At 40.9% G+C, this 19,003-nt stretch overlaps 1 protein-coding gene across 3 annotated transcripts in view; it reads right to left on the bottom strand.

Moving 5' to 3' along the window:
- The window catches only part of Uimc1 (ubiquitin interaction motif containing 1), a 74,808-nt gene that overhangs the window by 42,633 nt on the left and 13,172 nt on the right, over positions 1-19,003 (bottom strand). For 2 of the 3 annotated variants that reach the window (XM_055595823.1, XM_055595822.1), the window contains exons 2-6: positions 17,899-18,054; positions 9,561-9,645; positions 2,872-2,996; positions 1,760-1,880; positions 705-1,441 (exon numbers count right to left, since the gene is read on the bottom strand). In XM_055595823.1, coding sequence (XP_055451798.1) covers positions 705-1,441; positions 1,760-1,880; positions 2,872-2,996; positions 9,561-9,645; positions 17,899-18,045 — 1,215 coding nt within the window. In that variant the 5' untranslated portion in view covers positions 18,046-18,054. The remainder of the gene's footprint in view (positions 1-704; positions 1,442-1,759; positions 1,881-2,871; positions 2,997-9,560; positions 9,646-17,898; positions 18,055-19,003) is intronic. The other variant, XM_055595821.1, reaches the window with a different exon arrangement.

Genomic DNA, 19,003 nt, shown 5'->3' with positions numbered 1-19,003 from the left:
CACCACTGCCCAGCTAAGAGCAGTGGTTTTTACATTAACACTTGTCAAAAAAAAAAAAAGGGGGGGGGGGAGTATGTATTTTTTTTATATTACATAAAATATCATGGAAGGATACACTAAAGATTAGTAGCATGGATTGAATTCAGAAGGAAAAAATGTCTGGCTAGAAGGTATAGCTGAAAGATAAATTTATTTTTAATTTGCATTTCCTTGAATATTTTAAAACATTATCTGCAGAAAAACGTTTTAAACATACAAAGTTTGAAAAAATATAGTATACATGCACAAGATGGAATAATGATGTTTTGATGTGTATCTGATAAGTACAAAATAATCTCTGATAAATTATAAAGTAAAAGAAATGAACAAAGTTTGTGCAGAAGAATTTCCATTTTGCTAACAAAGTTTTAAAAATGTGTTCTGTGTATAGAAATGATGATGGCCTTTTGGTAGTAATAGCCTTTTGCAGATACTGACTGTAATTTTCTCTTTGATACAAGGTCTCACAGTGTAGCCACGGCTGGCCAGGCTGCCTCGCCTCCGCAGCGCTGGAGTTACAGGTTTGCACCACCACATCCAGGCTCCTTTCTCTGTCACTTTCTCATCTTAGTGAGCATGTGCTATCCTTAAGCAGGTAGAGGGAAAGACCACAAAAGTTTATCTGTGAATAAACGATCCTTAGTTACAGCACCACTGACCCTTACCTGACCATGACTGGTTGTTGGTTCTTCCTCCAACAAAAGTTTCTGTTTCAAGCTTTTAATTGGACTTTTTTGAAAATCCTTGGTTTTTGAGTGCCAGACAGATGCCCTAGATTCCTGCCTTTCCTCTTTGGCTTCATCTCCCATATCTTCTGAGATGCCTTCATTTTTTTCACTAGTCTGATCTTCTTGGCCACATTCACTCTGAATCAGAAAAGGAGGTCTAGGTAATACTGGTTCCCCAAACCCTCTTTTTTTCAAAAGCTGCCTCTGGGCCATTTTCAGGCTCTTCTGATAAACCTCCAGCTGGCAGAGAATGGCCCTGGTGTACTGATTAGGATCTACTCCAGCCGGGCAGAATGGAATACCCCAGTAGTAGTGCACAGTGCCCCCAATGTCCTGGAGAGCTGTGGAGTCTGCTGGGATGGGAAGACATTGCCTAGATGTGTCCCCCCGACCCTGGACAGCTTTGGAAAAAGCATAACCGCTCCCAGTACTTTCCTGTGGCTTCCCACACTGTGTGTGCTCAGCCAAGTGGCCAGTACATCTGTCAAAACATTTAACGTTCTCATTCTCAAACACTGGCTGGCTTGACTGGTCCCAGCTTCCTGAGCTGCCAGAGACCGGCTCCTCTTCAGTGTTTTCATTGTGGTCCCAGGGCTCCTCTCCTTTCTCAGCCTCGTTTCCCTGACTGACATGTGAGCCTTTAAACAGTGATGGAGGTGCCAGCTGCCATGTGCCTGTAGGTATTTGAGAAAAAGTAGGGCTAAGGACAAAAAAAAAAATTTTTTTTTAATTAAGACAGTTTGGTAAGCTATCACTTACCAAGAATTACAAAATGTAGTTATGAAAAGCCCTTCTTTGGCTTTAGCCAAAGGGTGGTTTTTCCTTGGAGATAAGAGTATGCTGACTTAAATTAAAGAAATTTCAACTATTTCTGTTTGAACCTCTTTAACATCATAGCAAGGATTTGGGGCATCTCTGACTCTACTCTCAGCAGAAGGTCCCTGCGACACATGACACTTGATGAGGAGGAGGAGTCAGAACAGGAGACATGCCTTCAGCGGCTCCAGAGTCTTTGGTGCTTTCTTGATGGGAATGTGAAGATGGTCCAGCAGCCAGAGGTCGACATCTGATAGCAGAAGCCTCAGAAGACCAGCAACTCTGAAACAAGTGATCCCATAGCAGAACAGGTTTGTTATTAACACAGCTGTGTATGAAGAGTCACAGGGAGGACAGAGACGGGAGGCCTCTCCCTGGGAGTCTCTCCTCTTCAGAAGACAGGTGCTCAATTCAAACGGGTCCCTAGCGCAAAGTGAGCACCGATATACATTTACTACCCTGGTCCTAATTTGGAGGATGAACAGTGTGAAGAATGGTCCAGATTAGACACATTCCCTCACACGTGATATATGCCTGTAGTCATAAACTTCTCAGAAGGTTGCGGGGAGGGACGACTTGAACTTCCAAGTTGAAAGTTCAAGTCTAGGAGACTCCAGCTCAAACAAACAAGCTAAGCAAACAGAATCAAAGATGGCTCGGAATCTGCCACTGGCAAGCATCATTATTATTTAGAATAATTTTTATTGCATATTTTTACATCATAATTTAATATTATTTGGATTTATCTGTTTGGTTTGGTTTTGCATTTTTGAGACAGGGTTTCTCTGTGTAGCCCTGGCTGTCCTGGAACTTGTTCAATAGACCAGGTTGACCTCAAACTCAGAGATCTGCCTGCCTCTGCCTTCTGAGTGTTGGGATTACAGGCGTGCACCACCACCACCCCAGGTTTTTGATTATTTTTAAAACTGCCCATTCTTTCTCTCATTTTCTTTGCTGTCCCTACAAATGAGGGAGGTAAACAGCTGACCTTGAAACTTTTAAAACTCTTGGTATTCTATAACTCTTCAGAAACTACCCACTTTCTATGATCCTTTTAAGCTACTGATTGAAAAATCTGATGAGTGGAAGCAAATTCATATGGTAACAAAAAAACTTCAAACTGGATTAACCAGCAACTCAACAACAGGGACTTAAAAAAAATACTGACAGTTATTAGTTGAAAACCCTATAAACCACCACAACTTGTTTCTAATACAACTATACCACCCACTAAGTAACCAAAAACATTATTAATAAACCCCACAAACTTTCAGTGTAGCATATTTACATTCAGACTTTCAGCAATGGCTTTCCTCAAAAGCTCCTCTTCTTTCTCCTCCTGGCTGTTCACCTCCCTAGCTTCCTGCTCACTCATTTGGAGAGCCAAAGCAAATTGTTCTTCTTCTGACATCTCTGTTAAAGTGTAGGGAAGAGAAGAATACCACAATCAGCAAATTAGCACAAAGGCAAAAAAACAGAACCATTAAGCTATCAACTGATAATGCCGTAACCCATTTACTATGATTTGTACTCTAATAAGGAAAGTCACATAAGGCAAAGTGTGGTCAAGATCATTAGTAGCATGCTGGGCAGTGGTGACACACGCCTTTAATGCCAGCATTCAGAAGGCAGAGACAGGCAGATCTCTGTGAATTTTGAGGCAGCCTGGTCTATAAAGTCCCAGGACAGCAAGGCAACACAGAGAAAGCCTGTCTTGAACCCCCCCAAATAAATAAATAAATTTCTGATACACACACACGCACGCACGCATGCACGCACGCACACACACATATATATATATATATATATATATTCAGTTACAATAATTCTGGGTTAACTGGGCCTAAGGCCTCATGAAGGCAAAGTGTTAACCTATACTGTTCATTATTGTAGCTCCAGCACATAAGAGTGCCTGGCAATCAGTATCTGTTAGGTGAAACAGACACCACTTTAGAGTCTTTTTTTTTTTTCCACTAAATACCCCACTGCTTTTTTAATAAATCTTTTTTAAATTTTTTTTTATATTATATTTTATTTACTTTGTATCCCAGCTGTAGCCCCTCCCTCATTTCCTCCCAATCCTACCCTCCCTCTTTCATCTCCTCCCTGTCCCTCTCCACTGATAGGAGAGGTCCTCCTCCCCTCCCACTTACCCTAGCTTATCAGGTCTCATCAGGACTGGCTGCAATGTCCTCCTCTGTCACCTAGCTAGGCTGCTCCTCCCATAGAGGGTGGGGAGGTCAAAGAGCCAGCCACTGAGTTCATGTCAGAGACAGTCCCTGTTCCCCTTACTAGGGTGCCCACTTGGATACTGAGCTGTCATGGGCTATATCCAAGCACGGGTTCTAGGTTATATCCATGCACGGTCCTTGGTTGAGAATCAGTCTCAGAAAAGACCCCTGTGCCCAGATATATTTGGTTCTTATGGAGCTCCTGTCCTCTCCCATATTAACTCCCCCTTCTTTCATATGATTCCCTATACTCTGCACTTGGTTATGAGTCTCAGCATCTGCTTTGATGCACTGCTGATACCCCACTGCTTTATGCGCAACGTTTAACCAGAATGATTTTATTCTTCAGAATCTTTGTGTTTTTAAGATGGGTCTGAGCCCAGGCTGGCCTTGAGGATGACCCTGACTTCTGCCTCGAGTTACACTAGAACTATAGATGTGTACCACCTACTTTCTATGGTGATGGTTAATCCAACCAAGACTTCATGCCAGCACACATTCTTATCAACTGAACCACAGACATCCCCAGATCTCAGAATCTTCTCATTTATTCAATTTAACAAATCCTTAGTTATCAAATTCTGATGGTCAAATATTATTTTCCACTAACGGTAACTGTAGTACACTGGAGAAATGGCTGATTCCAAGTCTAGATCATGAAATGTGCAAGATAAGCTAGAATACTTCCTAGAACAGTTAGCAAAGAAATTATCATACAGTCCTAGGGTCATAGAAAAAGATTTAGTAGCAAATGTGGAAAACAAAATTACTGTCTTAAAATTGAACTGGAATCCACTGTAATATCCTTATTGATAACTGCATTGTCCTATTGATTAAAACACAGCAAGCGCATTCCCAACCCCTCATTCCATGCCTTCTACATAAGGAGACCTGACACATGCTGGACGAGTTACGTCTTCAGTCACATAACCAGCCCATGCTCCGGTGCACAGCTCTGCACCATCCTCACAAGGACAACCCTAGCTAAACTCAGCAGGTCTCTGCAATAGCTAGTCTTGGTTATCAACTTGATTATATCTAAAAATAAGCAGCTAGGCATAGCTGTGCGGGACTTTTAGTTAACTGGATCATTTGAGGTAGGAAGGACCTGCCTAGAGCTGGGCAACTGAACAACTACTAGATTCTTGCGCTTTCTACTGGGAGACAGCCACTGTTAGACTAGCTGGACCACCACCACTCTAATAAACGCTATATGCGTACACACACACACACACACACTCATTCTATTAGCTCTGCTCCTCTAGAGAGTCCTGACTAACATAGTCACAAAACAAAAGACATGAAAACAGGAAAGGGATTTGTAGAGAAAGCAGGATGGATGAGTTGGACAGGGAAAAGAGAAGTACAAGTGAAGATGATAAGAATGCATTATATACATGTATGAAATTGTCAAAAGTAAATAAATTTTAATATGCTACAAAAAAATCTCCAAAAACAATCTTAACATGTTAGGTTGATATACACACAGGTACCCCCAATAGATAGATACAGCATTTCAAATCAGTTTAGATTTCCTCCTTTTAAATCTAAGCAATCAAAAGACAACCTACCAGATATCAAAAGGAAATCTTTTAATATGAAGGTCTAAAATCTGAAGTAAAATGTGAAAAAGTAATAACAAAAAACACTAATAATTATTAGTATCCTCAGGAAATAAGACTTTGGACACTGAACACACTCAGGATGCCATAAATAAAGAACATGAGAGAACTACTAAGAAACTCTGAGGTTGGCAAGGCAGAGTGGCACACACCTTTGATCCCAGCACTCAGGACGCAGAGGCAGGAGATATCTGTGAGTTCCAGGCCAACCTGGTCTACAAAGCGAGTCCTGAACACCCAGGGCTCTGTTACAGAGAAACCCTGCCTCAAAACACAAAAAAAAGGAGAAGAAACTCTGGAGATGAATGAAAGTGAAGATACATATTTTCAAAACTTAAGAGGTAAAGCTAAAGGAATTTTTACAGCAAAATTTATGAGTGCGTAATTCTTATACGAAAAAAGATAAAAGATGTAGCTCAGTTGGCAGAGTGCTTACTTAACATAAAGCCTTGAGTTCAATTCCAAGCAATAACGCAATTTTTGCATCTACATCCTTTTAACTTTTTATTCTTTGTTAGTTTCATATCATGCACCCCATCCCCTCATACCCGCCCTTCACTCTTGCAATCTCCCCCCACAAAATGAAAAACAAAGCACAGAAAACATCCCAGCGTGGAAGCTGTAGAGTGTCCCACTGTGTCCCACAGCATCCTTCCGTCCACACATCTTCCCTTGGAAATGTTCAAACCAGTGAGTCATGGGTCTGATTCAAGATGTCTGGCTTCTGTGACCTCATCAATATTGGATGCTCACTGGCCTCCTCCCAGTTATCCTGTTGTTGCCCTGTGTGTGGAGATCCTGCATCTTTGGATCAGCAGGACCAGCCCTTTCACGTGTCCCAACAGAAGTTGATATAGATTCGAGGGTGGCCCTGGGTGGTAGCTGAACTGGTCAGAGCTCCAGCTCTTCTTTATCCACCACCAAGGTGAGCTCTCCTGCACTGCTCCTGCTAAGCCACCCAGTGCCACCAACAGCAGGAGACAGGGTCTCCTGCTCTCGTGCTCTCAGGGTGGCTCACTGGCACCCATGCTTCCAGGGCTAGCTCCAATGTACTGCCCAGTCAAAATGCAGGGCCCATTTTCAAGTGCTGCAGCCTGTGAGAGGCTAGCACCCATGTCTTCACCTGATTCCACATTCTTCTTTTGCTGTTGCTGTTGTTTGGGGGTGGGATTCGAGACAGGGTTTCTCTGTGTAGCTTAGGCTTCCCTGGACTACGTACACCAAGCTGGCCTTGATCTGCCTGCCTCTGCCTCCCTGAATGCTGGGATTAAAGGTGTGCACCACCATGCCCAGGCTGCTTCTACATTCTTATCAGTCTTATGGAAGCTGGAGAGATGGCTCAGAGGTTAAGGGCACTGGCTGATCTTCCAAAAGTCCTAAGTTCAGTTCCCAGCACCCATATGGTGGCTCACAACCATCTATAATGAGATATGGTGCCCTCTTCTGGCCTGACGGCATACATGCAGGCTGAACACTGTACAAATAATAAATCTTTAAAAAATATGTTTCAGTCTTTAGTTTTCTTGTGATATCTCTCATGGAGTTGGTATCAGACTTAAGGAATATATTGGGCGGTATCTTCTCATCACCTAACATCTGTAGGAGTTTAAGAAGAACTACTACTAATATTTATTTTTAACAGAGTTCAACCATGAAGCCATCAAACCTGTCTTTTTGTTTACAGCTGTTTTTGTTAATTCGATTTTTTATTATACTATTTGTATTTTAATTTTCTACTTTTTGAGTCAGTTTTTGTTTGTGTCTTCCTAAGAATTTATCCACAAAGTTCAAATTACCTATTTTCTTTGCATACACTTTCTCATATTCTTTCCTTAAATACAATTTCTCTTTTCTGTTCTTGACTTTATTTTGAAGTATAATTCAATTTATTTTATATGGTTGTGCTGGCTGGTTCTTTTGTTAATTTGATACAAGCCAACAGTCATCTAAAGGAGAGAACCTCAACTGAGAAGATCCCTGCATCAGATTTGCTTATAAGCAAGTCTATGCAGCATTTTCCTAATTAATGACTCCCAGGCAGGTGGTCGAGTATAAAACAGCAAGATAAGCAAGCCATCAGGAGACAGACAGAACACAGCATTCCTCCACAGTCGGCTTCCAGTGCCTGTTTCCATTATCCTGCTTGAGTTCCTGCCCTGACTTCCTTCAATGATGGACCATGATATGGAAGTATAAGTCAAGTAAAGCCATTTTTCTCCTCAAGCTGCTTTTGGTCACAGTGTTTGTCACAATAAAATAAGCCTAAGCAGGACAGTGATACAAGGTATATCACGCATATACAATGGCAACCTGTGCTCCAAATAAAAAACAGAAAAACTGTAACTTAAAAATAAAAATAACCTCAATTTCATCATTTTTCACTCCTTAAAGTTGAAATCTGACATCTCTCGCTCATATCCAGAAGTATAAGAGATTTCAGGCTGTGAATCTTTGTGCAGCAATGCACAGCAAAGAACTCTCCCTTTGAGTCCTTTAATCAGGACCAATAACAGTTTTACCTAGTCTCATAACAGAAAAATAACTGCTCACAAATTTACGTACTTCCAAACATGCACAAAATCACATACAATGGTTTTTATAGTCCAGATAACCATTCTCAAGATATTTGTAGAATTAAGCGTTTCCAGTGGCATCTTACTTGGTTCTCACTGAGTGTTCCCTTGCAGTTCCACCTGCAACTCTTCTCTCCCACATTATTTACTGAGAAAGGTGAACAGTATTCATTCATTTTTATCAAATTTGAATCAGAAAACACTCCCTAGAAGCCAGTCTTCAAGCTCTTTAATTTGGGGAATGTAGTTTGTGTCATCGCTTTTGTTTTCAGAAACAAATTTCTTTTGGGGGGGGCCGGAGTCAGGGTTTTGGGACAGGGTTTCTCTGTGTAGCCTTGGCTGTCCTGGACTCATTTTGTAGACCAGGCTGGCCTCGGAACTCACAGTGATCTGCCTGCCTCTGCTCCCTGAGTGCTGGGATTGAAGGTGTGTGCCATCACAACCTGCTGCAGAAACAAATGTCAGCACAGAAAAATGGCTGAGACTTTCCCTTTTCAAATGAGTTTTCTAAAGATATAATTTTACTAGAAATTAATAATCTGAAGTACACATCTGTGCAACTACTTAAGGATGCCCTTTCCAAGAACTGCCCAATACGTTTAGATGGGTCAACCAAAAGCCCAAACCTCTGGCCCCACTTCTGTTCATGAGCTGAAGCACAGGGCCCCAACGTGAGGCATGAACAAATCAGTTTCTCGTACCAATACATCTCAGCCACCTACTGCACACCTAACTCTCTAATCAAAGCAAAGAACTTCCTGTGCTCCAAGGTGGGGAAACATCCGGAACTGTAGTGCAGCCAGCCTGGGCCATTCATTGTGTAGCTGGGGATGATTCTGAACTCTCAGTCTGCAGCCTCTACTTCTGTGACACCGTCCATTTGTATTGCTCCAGCCCAGTCAGTCCTGGACCATGACACCATGCACCGATTTAAGCTCGTTGTCTTGACAAAGCCCTGCCACCACCCATGGCAGAATTACCTATCTAAGCTAACACTAATAATTCTGACCAGTGCACATTAAACTTCAAGTTTTTATCAACACAAAAGTTCACATCATCTCTCAACCATGCCTTTAACTGAAGAACAGAGGTCAGCAGAAAGCTGCAATTTGTTTAAGACCGACATAGTAAAGGGAGAAAAGAGGGATGGAAAGATAGCTTGATGGGTAAGAGCACGTGCTGCCCCTGCAGAGCACCTGGGCTCAGTCCCACACTCAAACAGTAGTAAAAATCATTTGTACCTCCAGTTCCAGGAGACTTACTCCCTCTTCTGGTACCAGTACATACAAGCAAGCACTTAAGACACATAAAACAATCTTTCAGGGGTGGGTAGCAATTTAAGTGCTCTAATAGGTATACCTAGCCATGAGGATCACACTTATAATTTCAACAGTCTTACACTAGCAAGTCAAATGTCTACGCAGAAAGTAACTCTCTAAGAAACTCGCAAACGTTTAAAACAATTCAGAACAGGAAGCATACACATCCTTAGAGAATTATGTTTTCCTAATAAAAACACTCTATCAATTCAATTAAAAAATGAAAACATACGTGCAATTTTTCTTTTAGCCAAACACTTTGATCTGTTTGACTGTTTTGCCTTCATTTTCTGCAATCCATTCTCCTCTTTTGTTTCCTGTTATAAATAAGAAATATGATCAGATTAAATGACATTAAAAGTATAATTTCACCATTTCTTCTATATTTCCTTTTGTTTAGTAGAAGCCTTTGAATTATCAGTGATTATTAATAATGCTATACATAAGATATCACAGAAGGTCCTTTTCTCAATTAAAAAAAAAGCATCCATCCAGGCATGGTGGCACACGCCTGTAATCCCAGCACTTAGAGGGGCAGAGACACATGGATCTCTATGAGTTTCCAGGCCAGCCTGGTCTACAAAATGAGTCCGGGACAGCCAGAGCTATGCAGAGAAACCCTGTATTGAAAACAACAAACAAACATAAACAAATAAAAACGTGCAAGATCTAGAACCAATCAAACCATAAAAATAAAAATGTATAATATACTGACATGATCACCTATCAGATACACAGATTCACATACAAATTGGCCAATCTCCAAAATACTAGTTGACATCCACCCAAGATCAGAGACACATGAATCAGGAACTGTTTGAATTCAATATATTCATTTATTGTAAATCATTCTTTGGCCACTGGTTGGTTGGTGAAAGAAAGAAAAAGAAGTCTACAAAGTCATTTTAATATATATATATATATATACACACACACACACACCAACCCCACTCCACCTCAAAACTTAACAAGGAACACTTGAGAAGGAGAACAGGTGGGTTTCTAGGAGTTTGGAGACAGCCTGGTCTATACAGTGAATTCCAGGACAGCCAGAGCTCTGTGGAGAGATCCTGACTTAAAACAACGACAACAAAACTTAATAAGTAGCACTAAAAATAGACCAAACAATAATCAAGATAACCAAAAAAGAAATATAAAGCAATTAAAAAAAATCTAGGAGAAAGCAGATGCGAGAAAACACAGGCAAAGATGACTTAATATATGCATAGTTAGGGATCATGAAGAAGAAAAAAAAACATTAAACTGTAGCCCAAGAAAATTTTCAGGTGGGGAGAGGGATGAAAAATCATAAAAGTGCCTACCATTCCCTAATGGCCTAAACAATCAATTCCAGAAATATCCTACAGTAAATGCTAAGCAAATAAAAGAAAAAGTCCTAAAATGTTCAGACTGACAAACATAATAACTGACCCTCAAAAATGAAAGTTAAGCTGGGCAGTGGTGGTGCACAACTTTAATCCCAGCACTCAGGAGGCAGAGGCAAGTGGATCTCTGTAAGTTCAAGGCCAGCCTGGTCTACAGGGTGAGTTCCAGGGCATCTAAGGCTACACCAAGAATCTCTGTCTCAGGGTGCGTGGGGGGTGGGGGTGGTACAGGGAGAGGCTGGGGAGAGATTAGATATTCTAAAATCAGCTTACAAAAGCAAAAACAAAAGAACCAAAGGCAGTATACTAAAGAATTACAAGGCAAAAATAGGTACCAGGACTACAGAAAAATAGCATAAAACATTCAAGAACTCAGGAAATGTTATACTTTTAACACCTTTTTAACAAATATAGTAGACAAGCATCATCAAACAAAAAGTGATTAGAAAAACATTGGGAAAAGAGCTGACAATAAATATATATAAGAATAAGAGCTAAGAATAAAACAAAATTAGGGACAAATACAAAAGAGGCCAGTGAGATGGCCGAGCAAGGAAAGCCCTTGTCATGCAAGCCTAATGGCCTGTGTTAGATCTCTGGAACATGTAAAAGTAGAAGAAAGAGCCGACCCACAAAGCTGCCCTCTAACCTACATACACACTCCACAAACACTAATAAATAAACAATAAAACGTGAATGAGAATTCCTAGAAAGAAGCTGTCTGCAAAGGCTAATCAACTGATTAAAATTTGGAATGTTTTGGACCCTAAATATAATTTATCTTGGACTATCTTTATTCCTTAAAGACCCATTCCATGCCTCCCTCTGTGTTGGACCTAACATTCTATGGTTAACAAATAAAAATCCTTTTGGAATGTACTAACATAACAAAACCCTCATTTTCACCAACCAAAAGGCTAAGAGCCACAACATAGCATCTAAGACCTATAACTGTTATTTTTCTACTTTGCTTTAACCACCTACTTATTGTGCCTACCAATATATTTTTTAAACTCCTTGATATGTGACTTTCTTTGCTCTGTTATCATACAAATGTCATGAAACTGCTACCACATTGGAACAGGGAACTTGGAGTAACCTCAATCTGTGTTCCCAGGGCATAACCACACATATATGGTTTCAGAATAAACTCATATTTTTTGGGTAAGAGTTGTTTTTTTTACATTGAAATATATATATATGTGTGTGTGTGTGTATATGAATGTATGTATATATGTATATGTGTATCTATATATGTATATATTCATATGTATATGCATATACATATATATGAAATATAATATACACATATATGTTCTAGATTTTTATATCATTTTCAATATATTCCAACTGCGGTTTCTCTTCCCTTCACTCTCCCCAGTCTGCCCCATCCCCCATACCTCTCCTCTCCCCCATATCCACTCCTCCAATTCTATCTTCTAATAATTCAGAAATTATGTTACTAATAATTAAAAAAACAAGCATAAAGTAAAATAAATCCACAACTACTGTACAGGTTAAAAGTAAAAGTCAAGTCATACCAATCAAAACTGAAAACCCAGACAGTAGCAAAAACTAAGAAAAGACAATAAAGAAATTATAAAAAGCACACTGTGGTGGTTTCAATAGGAAGGGCCCCATAGACTCATGTTTGAATGCTTGGCCCACAGGGGAGCACTATTAAGTATAGTCTTGTTGTGGTAGGCGTGGCTTTGTTGGAGGTGTATCACTAGGGTGTGGGCTTTGACATCTCAGAAGCTCAAGCCAGCCTTAGTGGCTAACTTCATATCCTGCTGCCTGTTGATGCAAAAGTAGAACTCTCTGCTCCTTCTCCAGCATCATGTCTGCCTCCTGACACGATCACAAAGGACTAAATCTCTAAACTATAAGCCAGGCCCCATGAAATGTTTTCCTTTATAAGATTTGTCATGGGGGGCTGAAGAGGTAGCTCAGAGGTTAAGAGCACTGGCTGCTCTTCCAGAGGTCCAGAGTTCAATTCCCAGCAACCACATGGTGGCTCACAACCATCTATAGTGCCCTCTTCTGGCGCGCAGGTGTTCATGCAGACAGAACATTGTATAGACAATAAATAAATCTTTAAAAAAAAAAAAATTAAAAAAATTAAAAAAAAAGACTTGTCATGGTCATGGTCTCCTCATAGCAATAGAAACCCTAACCAAGACACATACTATAAAGCTATAAAGGTATCATTAGAACAACATATCAAAAAAAAAACAAACCTATCAGTATTCCCACTGCTACTATAAGCTGTAAGAACAAAGAACAGTCAGAAGATGAGATATAATAATAATAATAATAATAATAATAATAGTGTTAGACAGCAGTTAGAAGGCAGAGACAGGCAAATTATTGTAGATCAGGCTGTAAGTTCCAGGCTGTAAGTGCCAGGTCCAGAAAGTGAGACCCTATCTCAAACAAAAAACAGATTAAAGAACTTACAACATAGACAAAATCACCCTTAGAAAGTACAAAATTAAGGGCAAACACTGAGAATGTGTGCAAGATTTGGTATTTCACATCACCAGGTACATCGTGATAGTAAAAGAAACCAGGAGTAGAGATATGGTTTGAATGTGAATGTGCTCCCACGTGCTCACATGTCTGAGTACTTGTTTCCCAGCTGACAGCCTCACTTGGCAGGGTTGTAGAGTCCTTAGCTACAGCCTCACTGTGAGAAGTGGATGACTGGGAGAAGGTTCAGTAGCCTGCCCTACTTCACACTGTGTTCCCTGGGTGTAGATACAATGTAAGCAGCGGCTTCCTGCTCCTGCCATGGCTTCCCTGCCTGCTGGCCTGTCCTCTGTCATGGTGGACTATAAGGCAGAGTAAGCTCTCTCCCCCATAAGTTGCTTTTGTCACAACATAAAAGCAACAGAGGTTGGTGCTAAGGAGTAAGTTAAGTGAGTAAGACATACTTACTGCCATGGTAAGTCTGTCCGCATGGCTCTTAGGCCTTTGGAGCTAGTTTGGGGGAGAAATGTGAACGTGTTTGAAACTTTGGATTAGCAAAGCACTTGAGTGCTGTAAGCAGAGCTTAATGAACTATTCTAACGGGAACCTGTAAGACAAGAATGCTGAGGAAGCATGAGCAGTGGGGGCTCAGCTCGTGAGTTCTCAGAGAACAGTGACAATCAGGAACCGGAATAGAAGTCATTTATGTCACTTTTTGATCAGGAGTCCGGCTTCATTCTGCCTGTGTCCTGAGAACTGAAGTAAAGTTGAATTTAAAGACAATAAACTAATCTGTTAGGCAGTAAAAATTTCAAGACAAGATTGTGTCTAGCACTGAAAACTGTGCTACAGTGGACACTACAGGGCAAAATCCATTGAAGGCTGTCTTGTGAAAATCAAAATTCATTTAAAAGAAGAAAACTAAACTGAAGAGATTTCCTGCTCCTCAGAGTAAGCACTTAGGAAAGTTTCTTTAGGTCAGCACACAAAACCTGATACAGCTGTGTTCCAACAGGGCCAGGCCACATCCTGAACTGGCAACATGACTTGGCGATGCCTTCCTTTGGTACTCATCTTGCAAGCAAGGAAGAATCAGGAGTAAAGAAGTCAGTCTCGTGTTCCATGTTTTCTGAGAGCAGCTGAGGCCAGGCAATAGACATGCGACTATGAGCCAGGTGTGAAGCTGTAAAGCTGAGGCCTGTGCTGCAATGGAAACCCCAGGATACTGGAGGTGCCAGGACCATAGGACCTGTGCTGAAGAGAGCGGAACGTATGGAATGCAGCCAACCCAGGAGAGAATATGTGCTGAAGGCAACAGAAAATTATAACTGAAGCCCGACTTATGACTATAATATAACTTATATTACTACCTTTACATTTTAAAAAGAAGACATTACCTGGTGTCTTTTACATCAGAACAGGATATTTTCTTGGGTATTTTTTGTTTTGTTTTATTGGGGGGGGGGGGGGAGAAATTATTTGCTTTTTGTTTTGCTTTGCTTTGTTTTTTGAGACAGGCTCTTTCTGCAGCCCTGGCTGCCCTGGAACTCATTATGTAGAACAGTCTGGCATTGAACTCATAGAGATACACCTGCCTCTGCCTCCCAGTGTTGGGATTAAGGTATGCACCACACATGGTGGTTTTGTGTTTTACAATGCTAGCAGTCAAACCTAGGAAGTCATTAGTCATGCTAGACAAATGTTTGACCACTGAGCTATACTCCAGGTAAGGCATTTTCTTACATAGTTAAATATAGCTAGATATGGTGGCTTATACCTTCAATCTCAGTACTTGGGAGGCAAAGGCAGGAAGATGGCTGTGACTTCAATCAAGGCCAGTCTAGTCTACACAGCGAGACTCTGTCTCGAAACACTGAGAGAAAAAAAGAGGGGAAGGGAAGAACCGTTAAAAGTAAATAAAAGTAAAACCAGGGCTGAGTTAACACAGCAGCTAGGAACAATTACTGATCTTACAAAGGACCAAAGCTGATTCCCAGCACCATATCAGGTAGCTCACAGCTCACAGGTGCTGTAACTCCAGGTTCAGGGGATCTCACCCCATCCAGACTCTACAGATACCTGCATACATGTGGTACACGTACGCTCACGCAAGAACACATATGCACATAAAATAATGTTTTTTGTTTTTGTTTTTTTTTAATAAAAGAAAAGCCTAAGCCAGAAGTGGTGATGCATGCCTTTAATCCCAGCACTCAGGGAGGCAGAGGCAGGTGGATCCCTCTGAGTTCAAGGCCAATCCAGGACAGCCAAGGTTATACAGAGAGAAAAAAAGAAAAGAAAACAGGGTTTTCTAGGCATGCTAAAGGCTAAGCACTACTGACAGGTACTTAACATACAAAATTACTGCCCTCCAGAAAAGCATAGTTCAATAACAGAGGTTTAAAAAAAACCTCATGACAGGGGCCACAAAGATGGCTCAGGGGTAAACAATGCTTGCCACCAAGCCAGATGATCTGAATCCCATCCATGAACCCACATGGTAGGAAACTGAGGAGGCCACGAGGGTGTGTCAGATCCCCCAAGTTGTGAGCCACCTGATGTGGGTGCTGAGAACTGAACTATAGAAGGACAGGAAGTTCTTTCTTTCTCTTTCCTTTCCTTCCCTCCCTCCCTCCCTCCCTTCCTTCTTGCCTGCCTGCACTCACATGGCATATATTCACAAAAACACACATCAGCTAAGGAAAAGGGCCACACCAGCAAGATCAGCCACCATCAGAGAAGCTTCCTTCTACAGTAGATGGGGAAAAAACAAAGACCCACAAAGAGACAATGTGCAGAAAGCAAGAGAACAAGAACACCCAGTCCTGAAGGAGATGTTTCATCAAATCCCTTCCCTCAGAGCTCTGGGAACCCCCTGCCCAAAAAGAGGAGGGAAGACTGTAAGAGCCAGAGCGGATAGAGGACATCAAGAAAACAAAGCCTCTAAACACAGCAGGACTGCCATACATAGACACTCACAGAGACTGCGGCAGCAGCACGCACAAGGCCTGCACAGGTCTAGGCCAGATGAAGTCCCAGTGCTCAGGAAATGAACACAAGCCTCCATTCCTAACCCAGAAGCTGTCTCCAATTAATACCTGCTCACAAAGGGAAAACAGGTTTTCTCCAGTGGAGTCTCACTCGGTATACAAACTACTTTTGAGAACAGACCCCATGCCCAGCAGTAGAAGATTCAAAACAAACTCAATCACATCTTTGGAGGTACTCTGTCTCATACGGCTTGGTCTGGGCACTCTCTCTTTTCTCTTCACAGGTCGTTTGGGTGTATACTGTGGATTCTGGTATTGTGTGTTTATGAGTTCTGTGTGTGAACTGGTGTCTCAGCATCTATGTGTTTCTTGGGCTTTTTCTTTGGTTCTTCTGTTTGTTCTGTCCTATTCCAATTTGTTTGTTATAATTTTTTAGATGCCAGCTTATATTCTAATGAGAGACAAAGAGTATAAATTTGGGTGGGTGGGTAGTTGGGGAAGATTGAGGAAAGTTGGGAGAGTGAAAATTAAAATCAAAATATATTGTGTGAAAAAATCTATTTTTAATATAAAAATTAAAAATTTAAAAAGAAAATAAAACAAAAAAAGTAAAGCAAATACAGCAATGGGAAGGAAGGGAAACAATAGGAAAGGGACACTCTAAAATACGATAGTTTATGCATTAATAAGTACAAAATATTCACGATATGCCTCCCATGCATGTGAATGGGGGCATACACAGCCCTGCCACCCACCCACACAGACAGACACACATCTCAATAAATAGCTGCAAAAGGGGAAGTGAAATGTAGGAAGGAAAAACGAGGCACCAGAGATACTGAAGGGAGTGTACTGCAAAGATCTACGTAACAGAAGAGCAAACCTGAGGGTCACCTAAGAGATTAAATCTAGAGGCTGCAGAGATGGCTCAGAGGCTAAGAGCACTGGCTGCTCTTTTCAAGGACCTGAGTTCAATTCCTGGCAACCACATGGTGGCTCACAACCATCTATAATGAGATCTGGTGGTCTCTTCTGGCCTGCACGTGTACATGCAGATAGAGCGCCATATACATAAAATAAATAAACAAATCTTTTTTTTAAAAAAAGAGAGAGATTAAATCTAAAGCTTGCAGTGACCAAGTAGGTGTAAAAGATGAAGAAAAAAGAAGAATGAAAGGTCTTCTGAACTTTAGATGAATGCTTCTCCCGCTGAGTAAACTGAGGGGTGTAAGACACAAAGGCTTGGTTCGTTCTGTGCTAGATCTGATCCAGTGCACAGGCAAAAAAGGAAGAAAAATGGTAAATACAAGAAAAGGTTTACAATCTAGACAATCTCTCTCCTTTCCACAATAACATAATTTTCTTGGTTCAGCTGGTAGTGTGCTTCTCTAACATGTACGAAGCCTGGGTTCCATCCCATCCCATTCACACTTTCTTTTACTTTCCGAACAAAAAAAAATTACACTTTCTATTTGGTTTAATTTATTCTAACAGTTGTAAAATATCACATTGGGTTAGCATATGACAAGAAGGGAAAACTATAATTCATCCCCAGCCAAACAGCATGGCTACTTTCTTTTAAATAATCCATAATTCTACTTAGAAATCAAAAGGAAATAAAAAACTGCATGAAGTCAGCAAACTGGTATGAAGGTACAGTCATAACAAATACGTGGGTAGAGAGGCCTAGGCTGAGCCCTACAACGTCATGTCACATACTGACCTCTCCATCACTGTCAGATATCACGATGAGCAGGTCCTCCAGCCTGCGCGGCTTCTTTACACTGACAGAGCTGCTGCCTTCTGGGTCCTTCTTCTCTAAGTTCTGGCACTCAGAGGCATCTTTAACTTTTTTCTTTCTTCGTGGCATCTTTTTTACCTGAAATGCAAATTCAAGAATTTACTCAAAAAGTTAAGTTTCCAAGTAAATGACAGGTTTAAAAGAAATAAATCTAGACTTTAGAACTTTCCTACATTAAAAATTTTACTTTTTTAACTTTTTCTGTAAAGGAATATATACATGTATATAAGTACATTTCTATATAGGAGATGGACATATGTGTGTCCATACACACACACACACACACACACACACACACACATCGCTCTAGTAAAATTTCAATAGTATTAAAAACAATTTATCTTGGTTCCTTATATATTAATTTACACAAGTGGTTTCATCAAGTATACAATAACAATTTACCTAAAAGATCTTTCTAAAATAATATTAGTACTCTTAATTAGGTGCAGTGGATCACAGCACATCAGGAAGCAGAGGCAGGAAGATCATAAGGGAGAAGCCAACCCAGCCAACGTCACTACTGTGTCCAAAATTTAGAAACCAAAACAAGCAAAAAATCTAAGTGTCCAGAATCTCCCCAAACCCCACAGTTAATGTTTATGTATTGATGTAATAATTTAGATAGCAACACATCTGTGGTAGTTTAAATGAAAATGGTCCAAATAGGCTCATAGGAAATGGCACTATTAGGAGGTGTGCCCTTGCTGGAGTAGGTGCAGCCATACTGGAGGAAGTGGGGGTTGGCGGAGGGGATAGGCTTTGAGGTTTCAGATGCTCAAGCCGGGCCCAGTAGCACTCTCTGTTCCTGCTGATCTAGATGCAGAACTCTCAGCTCCTCTGCAGCACCGCGTCTGTCTGCACCCCGCCATGCTTCCTGCCATGATGATAATGAACTGAACCTCTGAATCTATAAGCCAGCCACATTTAATGTTTTCCTATGTATGAGTTGCCATGGTCATGGTGTCTCTCCACAGCAATAGAAACACCAAGACAACATTTAAGGGTAAAATACTGAATTCTTTCTTAA

The sequence above is a fragment of the Psammomys obesus genome, unplaced genomic scaffold (assembly GCF_907164565.1).
Source record: "Psammomys obesus unplaced genomic scaffold, mPsaObe1.curated_primary_1811, whole genome shotgun sequence".
Lineage (NCBI taxonomy): Eukaryota > Metazoa > Chordata > Mammalia > Rodentia > Muridae > Psammomys > Psammomys obesus.
Note: the sequence above shows the minus strand (reverse complement) of the source record. Positions and strands in the feature narration are given on the sequence as shown.